The following is a 9496-nucleotide window of genomic DNA, read 5'->3' as shown; positions in this document are numbered from 1 at the left end:
AAGGTGGCGGCGTCAAAGGCGCGCACGCTGTCGTCGTTGTTGCTGCACACCACCCGCACCTGGCCGCCCGCCGGCCGCAGGATCTCTATGGCATTGGTGATGCCGTTGTCGCTGGTGGTGACCCGCATGCTGCGGCGGCGGCGAGAGCGGGGTGGGGAAGGGCAGGAGGGAAGGGAGGGAGGGGTGGGTCGGGGGTGGCGTGCTGGGTCCTGGCGCGACACGGGACCATGCTGCAAGGCGCTGCAAAGGTGCCCTGGCCGCAGCCCACCTCGCCCCGCCGCCGAGCGCCTGCCCCCGGCAGGGCGGACGGCGCGCTGGGAGCGCGGCGCAGCGCGGCGGGCAGCAGCAGCGGCGGCAAGCACGGGCGGCAGGTGCGCGGCCATGGGCCGGCTGCCAAGCCCCCCCACCTGCACGCAAACTTGTCTTCTGAGCCAACGCGCCGCGCCACGAGCTCCCCGCTGAAGCCGCCGCCCGCTACCAGGCCCTCCCTGCGCAGGCACAGGGGCACAGGGGCACACACAGCCGAGGGCCGGGCTGGGGAGCCGCCAGCAACCCCGGGGACGGCACCTGGCAGCCGCCGCTCTCCCCTTGTCCGCCACGCTTGGCGCCCGGAGCTGCGCCAGTGCTCCATCTCCGCTGTCCACCCCCACGGCTGGCCGCCGCGCTCCCAGGTCCAGGCCCCAGGCTCAGCCTCTGGCGCCCCCAGCGCTTCAGCATGCCCCTTCCCAGCCCGGCAGCGTCCCCCTCCCCTGCCTCACCTGGCGCACAGCGTGCACAGCTGCACCTGGCCGATGCCGGGCGCCACCGCCCCCGTCACCCCGCCCGACACATCCATCACCGTGGTCAGCCGCTGCGTCACGCTGCTCCAGTGCTGCACCTTGTTCTCGTGCACCAGGTACACGTCGTGGGCTGCGTGGGCAAGCGGCCAGATGCGATGAACAGCAGCGGGCGGTGCCGCCAGGGGGGGGACGAGGGAGCACAGGGAAGGGGGCGGGCGCGGTGAGGCAAAGGCGAGGAGCGCAAGCGGCGGAGCTCGGCCTAGCGCTCTCCCCTGCTGCACACGCCCGCTGCTGCAGCATGCTTTGGAGGAGGCCGGCAGCCACACCACGGCACGTGCTGGCCCCGCCTCACCACTGGTGGCCCACAGCAGGTTGCGCAGCTGGAAGTGCACGATGCTGCTGCGTGCCTGGCGCCAGCTCCTGCGGCCAGGAGCAGCAGCCGGCGCAGCACCGCCCCCGGGCTCAGCCGAACGGGGCCGCAGGCGAAGCGTCAGCCGTCCCATGCCACCCCCAGCCCCGCCCGCCCGCGCAGGCTCGCCCTTCACGCCCACAGACTCGACACCAAGCGAGGCCAAGCTGCGGCGCGCTGCCTGCCGCTGCCCCACCAGCAACACAAACAAAGCCGAACCAGCACAAACACAGCCGCAGCTGCCCTCCGCCGCGCACCGGTAGAAGTCGAAGAAGCGTGCGCCGGCGCGGGCCTTGACGGCGGCGGCGGCCAGGGAGGGCTGCGCCGCCACCACCTCCTCCTCCAGATTGAAGTAGTTGTGGTACTGCTCGTTGCGTACCGCCTGCAGTACCACCGGGCGCACGCTAAGCCGCCGCCGCAGACCAGGCCGCCGGTCCAGCGCCCTCGCCGCAGGCAGAGGGCAGCGCAGCGGTTGCAGCACAGCAGCAGGAGCGGCATCAGCAGCAGGCGGCATCGCCGCAGCGGGAACAGCCGCGGCGGCGGCACCAGCAGCGGCAGAGTGGCAACAGGAGCGGCGGCAGCGGGGGGGCGGCGCACCCGGTACCCCTGCCGGCTGTACTGCGTGAGCTCCCAGGGTATGCCCTGGATGTCGCGCCCCGCCGCCAGCTGCGCGGCTGTGGTGTCCCGCATCAGATCCTCGTCATCGCTGAACACCTGCAGCGGCGGCGGGGCAGCCGATGGCGGCGGTCGGGCACCGGGGAGCGGGAGCTGCGGCGAGAAGCAGGCGTGGGTGGGAGGAGCAGCGCGTGGTGGCAGCGGCGGAGCCCCGGCGTGCAGGCCTGGGAGGCCCGCAGCCCGCGTCGGCGCTGTCTGACTTGGCCCAGATGGAGAGGGGCGCCCTGCAGGCCGCCCCGCCTGGGCAGGCAGAGGTGCCCGAGGCGCCCGCTGCCGGGCACCAGGGTTGCGCCGCTGCGCGGCGGCTGTGTGGCCGCCCCCGCCCCTGCCGATTCACCTCCAGGTCCACATCATCCTCGTCGTCGTCTGTGAGGCCGAAGGGCCCCACAGCGTCCAAGTCCTCCATGGGGACTGCCAGCCTCGACCCTCGAGGCGCTCAGCGCCTGGTGTCAGGCTCAGACGAACCACCACGCGTTTCACGAAAGGCGAGGCTCACTGCCCGAGTGCGCAGGCGCCGAAACTGCAAGGGGCTGGGCAGCAGGGCACCCACAGCTATTTTCCTGTGTTTGGTGAGGCTTGCGAGAGTCGTGCGGCAGGGTGATCGCGGGAAGGGTTACTGCATTGCGCCAGGAGAGCGGGTGGAGCCCGCATGAAGCAGCCTGCCAGCTGGGCGCGTGCCAGCAGCAAAGATGGGCCCCATTGCTTCCTCTGTCACTCGCACCTGCTGAAGCAGGTTGCCAGAGCTCCCCCAAACACAGGTCGCGCTTCCCATCCTGCTCTGCTGCCAGGACACGGTGATCGGCACCCACCGCCCGCCCTCAGTACACACCATCGCGATGCCTGACGCCGCCCCAGCGGGGCTGCCAGCCCCCATCGGCCACGCTGCACTGGCCCTGCTCACCCTGCTGCCGCTGGTGCTTCACGTCCCCACAAACGCCAACATCGTGCTCACGGCGGCCCTGACGGTGTGGGTGGGCAGCTGGAGGTCGGTGAAGCCCGAGCCGCCAGCTGAGGCCATGTCCAAAAAGGTGCCGCCGCCGCTCCGCTGCCTGCCGCTCCGCCGCCTGCCGCCGCCCCGCCGCCTGCGCGCCTGCCCCTGCCATGCCTGCCTGCCTCCTCCAGCTCCACCGCCACGCAGCATATGCTGCCACCTCCCCGATCGCCACCTCAGCTGCTCCCCACCTGCCCCGCTCCTGCCTTTGCCGCCTATGCTCGCAACCCTTTGGATCCGGTTCACGAGATGATGTTCTATGGAACTCCACCTGCAGGACGCCATGAAGTTCCCGCTGGTGGGCTCCCTGGTCCTCTTCTCCCTCTACCTCGCCTTCAAGTTCCTGCCCAAGGAGGTGGTGAACGCCATCCTCAGCGGTGCGCCTATTGCTCGGTTCCCGCCCCGCGCAGCCGCCCTGCAGCAGCAGCCTCCCTCCTTCATGCCTCCCGCCGCTCGCCTGCCCCTGGCTGTTTCCCGGGGCTGCAGCGTACGGCCGCAGCCGTGCGTGCTTGCCCCCCCACACACACCCTCCACCCACCCTGCTGCCCTCTCGCCCCGCCCTACCTGCCCCTGACCCCCTCAGACCCTGCCCCGCTCCACCCTGCTGCCCCTGCCCACGCGCCCCTGCCGCAGCCTACTTTGTGTTCCTGGGCATGCTGGCCATCGTGGCCAGCCTGGAGCCGGAAGTGGCGCCGCTGGTGCCGCGCCGGTGGAGCGCGCACGAGATCAAGCTGCAAGTGCCCAGCATACCCGTGGTGCTCAAGGTGTGTGTATGGGATGGTGTGTGTGCGTTGTGTGTGTGTGTGTGTGTGTGTGTGTGTGTGTGTGTGTGTGTGTGTACGCATGTGTGGGGCTAATTGGTACTCATCACGGTACTGCCATGTGCTGTAATGCATGGTACTGCTGGTACTGCAGGAGGGCCTGGAGTTCAGCTTCACCCCGCTGGAGCTGCTCATCTCGCTCCCCGCCTCCGCCTTCTGCATCTGGTACTACCGCCGCAAGCACTGGTTTGCCAACAACCTGCTGGGCCTGGCCTTCAGGTAGGTAGTGCGCCTGGCCTGCCCCTGCCCCTCGTGCTGCGTGCGTGCTGGGCTGCTCCTTGTGCTGCTTGCCGCTTGCGTGCTGGGCTGCTCCCCGTCCTGCTTCTTGCTGCTTGGGTGCTGGCGGGTGCCCAAGCCGCTTTGGCGAGCTGCGACGGCGCGCACGGCGTTAGTCGCGGCCCGTGCCGCAGCCCTGCCGCGCCGCTGGCGATCCTCGCCCGCCTGCCCACCACCCACCACCACCCGGCGCGACCGGCTACCGCCTGCCGCCGCCCCGGGCCCTGCCCGCCGACCGTCTGCCTGCCTCCGCTGCCCACCGGCTGCCCCTCTCTGCAGCATCCAGGGAATCGAGCATCTGTCCCTGGGAGCGGTACAGAACGGAGTCATCCTGCTCTGCGGCCTCTTCTTCTACGGTGAGTGGGCGTGGCTGGCTGGGCGGTGCAGCGGGTGCAGCAGCAGCGGCGGGTGTGGGCCAGATGGCGATGGGGCGCAGCAGCCGCTGCTGGGCTTTGGCGCGTGAGCCCCCGTTGTGGTGCTGTTCGCTGGCGTTTCCGAGGCGCTCGGCCCGGCCCCGCCGCCATCTTGGCAGCACACGGAGCGACTTCCTGTTCACCCTCGCCCGCCCGCCTCTGGACCCCTGCATTCATGTTTTGTTTTTTGTTCTGTTGTTTTCCTGCAGACATCTTTTGGGTGTTTGGCACGCCGGTCATGGTCCATGTGGCCAAGAACTTTGATGCCCCCATCAAGCTGCTCTTCCCACGCCTGGGGCCCCTGGGTGCGCCTTGGGCGCTGCACGCATGCTGCCCGCGCGCCCGCGCCCGCCCGCTTCTGCCGGGGAGCCTTCGCTGCACGCGTATGATTCTTGCTGTACCAGCCCCTGAGCAGCCAACCATCTGTGCATGTGGGCGGCGCACATGCGCCGCCGCCTGCCCCGCTCAGCTGTGGCCTTGGCGGCTCCGGCCGCCGCACTGCTTTTTTTTCCTTCCGATTCGCAACCATCATTTTTTTCTTTCTACCCCGCCTCCCCTCCTTACAGTGGACGGCAAGGCCCAGTTCTCCATGCTGGGGCTGGGCGACATCGTCATCCCGGGCATCTTTGTGGCCATCCTGCTGCGCCGCGACGCCGCCCACGACTTCAAGCGGGGGGCCTACTTCTACAGGTGGGCCTGTGTGTGGGGGGGTGGGGGGGTGGGGGGTGTCGACGGTGTGTGGCGGTGGGGGTGTGATGTGTGTGCCAGTGTGTGCTGTGTGTGTGTGTGTGTGGCTGTGGGTGGGTCTGTATTGTCTGGTGGCGGGCAGAGTGCGAGTTTGTGTGTGCGGGGCGGGGTGAGCGGGGCCTGAGCTGGCCTGCCGCCACGGCTCCGGCCTTGGCCCCAGCGGCCGCCATAACACAGCTGCCGCTTCCGATCCCGCGCCGTGCCCCGCGCCGACGCGCCGCGCCTGATGCCGCCCCCGCTGCCGCGCTGCAGCGCGTTTGGCGGGTATGCTGCGGGGCTGGTGACGACCATTGTGGTGATGAATGTGTTCCAGGTGGGATGGGCCTGCCTTGCCTGCCTGCCTGGCTTGCCTGCCTGCATGCATTGCATGGGTTGCCTGCCGGTCTGGCCTGCCCTGCCTGGCCTGTCTCCCTCGTGTGCCTGCCTGCCTGCCTGCCTCCTCTTCCCTGCCCTCGGCGTTTGTTACCAGGCCCACAATGCCACCCGCCCAGCCAGCCCCGCCTCGTGCTGCTGTGCCTCACCTGGCCATCGCCCTGGCACCGTGCCTCCCTCCTCCCTGCTTCCTTCTGCGCAGGCGGCGCAGCCGGCGCTGCTGTACATTGTGCCGGGCGTGCTGGGGGCCACGCTCATCCACGCGGCTGTGCGGGGGGAGGTGCGCGACGTGTTCTTCTGGCACGAGAAGGAGGAGCCTCACGAGGAGGGCAAGGAGAAGAAGGAGGAGGGGAAGGAGGGCGCGGCAGCTGCAGAAGGCGCACAGGTGGGTGGCCGCGCCTGGGTCCCGGCAGCGTGCCGCTGCAGCCGCAGGGTCTGGGCCCTGCGGTGAATGGCCCGCGCGTGGTGTGCCCTCCAGGCGGTGCACAGACCGTGCGTCTGCATGCTGTCGTGCTGTGGGCCCTGCAGGAGGGCAAGGGCCCGTCCACCCGCACCCGCTCAGCATCCAAGGCGGAAAGCAAGAAGGAGTCGTAGTCAGCTGGGGCAGGGCCCTGCCCAAAGCGGCGCGGCCAGCGGTGGCGCCTCCAGGCACCGGATGGCTGTGCGGCGGCTGGAAGCGAGGCGCGGCGGCGGGCAGCACCAGCCTGCCATCCGCTGGCCCGCCGCCCCTCTGCTGCCTCGTTTATTCTTGTAATCGGATATCTGGCATGCCAGCATGGCGTGACAGACTGCCAGCTAGAGAGGGAAACTCATGTTCAGCCCGGAGGCTGCGGCGGCGGGGACCCGCCGGGAGGGCGGCGGCCACGGTGGACTGCTTCTCTGCAGCATGCCCCCAAGCCCCGTCTGCTGCATCTGAGAGCGCTCAATCAGTCGTTCCGTTTGGTTCTGGGGTTCAGGAGCCCCCGCCATGCGCCGTGCATGGGCCGACCACCTGCGACCTCACAAGAGACGAGACATCCAACAGACTCCCCCCCTTCATTTACCTGCACGCATCATATCTCTGAAACGATCTGGGGCCCAGGGAGGGGCTGTACCTTGCTCTGGAGAACGCTGACAGCCAGCTGGGGAAGTGCAGGGCTTGAGGTTTGCCTTCAGACACGGTGAGAGGCGCTGTGATTGCTGTGGCCTCCTGCCTGTGGGATCAGTGGCCTCCCGAAATGTTGGGGATGCGGGCACTTCTAGCTCAGCTCAAGCTGCCTGCCAGTAGGAGCTGTCGCCTTGCCCTGCTTCTGCGATCAGAGGGGGCAGAGCATGGCTGCAGCAGCGGTGGCATTGGGCCTCCCGGCCTTGTCATTGCGGTGCTGCGCATGGCGCCTGGTATCCTCGGGTCCCACAAGCATTGTGTCCCCTTCCCTCTCCTGCTGATCCAGGGCGCTCCGCCCGCCTGCGCCAGCCATGGGGCCACCGTGCAGCAGGGTCTCCAGCACCCGCAGCCTGCAGGGGCGGCGCCCCTCCGCGCACGGCTGGGCCGCACCCGCAACCACCGCCGCCAACCGTGCAGCAATCGTGGCGCTGCTGCTCATTTGGAGCTACATCGGTGCGTGGTTGCTTCTTTTTTGACAAGTCGTGTGCTGCTCTGCACAATCGTTTTTGCAGTATTGCTTCATTGCACATCACCTCCCCAAATGGCGCCGATGTGCTGCTGTGATCGTCACTCACCCTCCCTGCCGCCTGCATCGTGTGCCCGCCTGAATCATGTGCCGCCTGCATCATGTGCCCGCCTTTTGCTGCAGGCATCTTGAAGCTTCGGTCCAGCCCTACCGCCAGCGCCACCACGGCAGCCTATCCAGAGGTGAGGAGCTGCGTGCTGCAGCGGAGCGCTGCATGCAGGCGTGCGCTTGGGGCTGGGCTGAGCTCCAGCACCGCCGTCGCGGCACTGCTTGCCGGCAGTGCTCGCCGGCAGTGCCCGCCCGGCTCTTGCACACTGGTTTTCCGCACCCCTGCCACCCTGCACAGGGCATCTGGGGCTCAGATGACTGGATGGAGATGTGGGAGCGCGGCAGCCAGGGCCGGCACGGGGCAGAGGGCGAGGCCACCTCTGGCGCGCTGCCATGGCGGCATGGAGACAGCCGCGCCGAGAAGCCCTGCGGCGGCGGCAGGTGCAGCGGGCGCGCCAGCGAGCAGTGGCACGTGCTCGCCGGCGCTGGCGCCGGCGCCCAGCAGCAGCAGCAGCAGCAGCGGCAGTGGTCGGGGGCGGAAGAGGAGGAGGAGGAGGATGACGAGCAGCAGCAGCGGCAGGGGCAGCGGCAGCAGGGGCATGTGGAGGTGGAGGAGATGCGGGTGCAGCAGGTGCACACCACCTCCTCCTCGCTGGTGGCCGATGAGAGCACCCTCATCCTCCGCGTCAAGCGCATGGGCAGCGTTACAAAGCCAGACCAGCAGCTCAAGGGCCACACCGCCATGCAGGCAATGCTGGCAAACCTGCGCACGAACGACCGGGGGCTGCGGCGGCGGCAGCACTGACGGAGCCCGCTCCTCAGGGCCGCTCCTCTCCTCACTTGCTTCTTTTCAGTGCTGCTGCTGCCCCTGCCACCCGCCTGTGAACCTTGATAGAGCGCAGGTGCTACCCGCTAGGCTGCAGCACCTTGCCACCTTGTTTCGTTCCCAATCGACGCTCGATGTGTTTGCATCTTGCATAAGAGCGGGACTGTGCGCCCGCGCTTTCCCTGCCATGCTGGCCATTCCTTTGTTCCATTAGCCTCACTAGCTTGTTTTGTTGCCAGCTTATTTTTCTCTCAGCTGCTCACTGTTTTAACATGTTTTCACTGCCCATCATTGGACCAGCCTTTGTCCAAGCGCATATCCTGAAGTCTGCGCTGCAAGATCAATACCCTGATGAATCCTTCTTTATGAATTGATGCCGAGTGAAACGGAAGAAAGCGGTGTAAGAATGAAGGGTGCACTTCAGTAAAAGGGGGAAGGGGCAGAGGCAGATGGGGGGCTTAGGGGGAGCTGGGCAACCATTGCATCCCAGAAAAGAAACCGCCACACCGGGAAAACTTGGGGGAGGGTTTGAGGGTTGGTGGTGGAAACGCAAGGGTTGGGGGCTGGAAAAAAGGTGTGGTGCACTGATCGCACGATGCGTTGCTCTCTGGAAATTGCCGACATGAGGTGGCGAAGGAAAAACACTCCAAAATGCCGTGCGCTGCAGCACTATGCTTGGCTCATCCGATTTTGGATGGTCAATTGAGGCGGGCCTGCGCCCTGAGCCTGGCCATCACGGCCTTCATGCCGGCGTCAGACCGGACCTCCTGCTCATCCCGCGGGTGCTCCCGCTGGAAGGCAATGACCCTGTGTTACAGTCACCCCGCTATGATAGGCCGCGTGAGCAGACCTTGGGCAGGGGGCACACGTGATCAAGGGGCATCAAGAGAGGGGGTGGACCATGGAGCACCCTCTCCATGGCTCCGACCACCCTCCCCCCAGCTGAGCGTCCCAGGGTCACCCCACCCTGGCCCCGCTCCCCGTCCTGCCGGACACGCAACCCCCACAACGTGGTGGGGGACGTGGGGATCCTTAGCAGCTTAGGCCTGCCAGGCCGACGGGTGCCGATGCTGGTGCGGGCTCCCGGCGGCAGGCAGCGCCGCCGCCGGGCACTCAAATGGCATGGGGCACATGGGCCCCCATGCCCGCACATCTCCCAGGCACATGAAAATACCAGAAGGCTGCACATGTAAGGGTGCATGCATTGCAGGCAGGAGTGCAAAGTGGCCTGCCGCGGCGGTCGGCTGTGCCATTACTCAGTCAGCCGCCGCTACCGTGCCGGGCTTGGCGTTCCCATGCCAACATGCCGGCGTGCCATCGCGCAAGGGGCCAGTGAGTGTGTGAGGCGGAGGTGGGGGTGGTGGGGCTGCCGCTGACCGTTGCTTGCTGACGCTGACGCTGCTCTTACCTGCGGGGGGAGGGGGTGGGTCGGGAGCCAAGGCCGGGCAAAAGATGCCTGGGCCCTACTC

General features: G+C 67.9%; 2 protein-coding genes across 2 annotated transcripts; one reads left to right on the top strand and one right to left on the bottom strand.

The window, feature by feature from the left end:
• Positions 1–8: 8 nt before the first annotated feature.
• Positions 9–1878, bottom strand: CHLNCDRAFT_25788 (hypothetical protein; the record flags this gene model as incomplete). The annotated part of the gene is made up of 6 exons (XM_005845522.1): positions 9–129; positions 408–488; positions 759–909; positions 1132–1199; positions 1446–1570; positions 1786–1878. Coding segments are annotated over 6 exons (639 nt in total), but the record flags the coding sequence as incomplete, so codon positions are not given.
• Positions 1879–2699: 821 nt separating this feature from the next.
• On the top strand, positions 2700–6249 carry CHLNCDRAFT_36436 (hypothetical protein; the record flags this gene model as incomplete). Its single annotated transcript, XM_005845619.1, has 10 exons — positions 2700–2891; positions 3132–3231; positions 3488–3618; positions 3770–3894; positions 4231–4307; positions 4574–4669; positions 4931–5054; positions 5364–5424; positions 5686–5868; positions 6012–6249. 10 exons carry the CDS (start codon positions 2700–2702, stop codon positions 6075–6077), a joined length of 1155 nt encoding a protein of 384 aa, XP_005845681.1. The 3' UTR covers positions 6078–6249.
• Positions 6250–9496: the final 3247 nt, after the last annotated feature.

Source organism: Chlorella variabilis (genome assembly GCF_000147415.1).
Source record: "Chlorella variabilis unplaced genomic scaffold CHLNCscaffold_17, whole genome shotgun sequence".
NCBI classification, from domain to species: Eukaryota; Viridiplantae; Chlorophyta; class Trebouxiophyceae; order Chlorellales; family Chlorellaceae; genus Chlorella; species Chlorella variabilis.
Note: the sequence above shows the minus strand (reverse complement) of the source record. Positions and strands in the feature narration are given on the sequence as shown.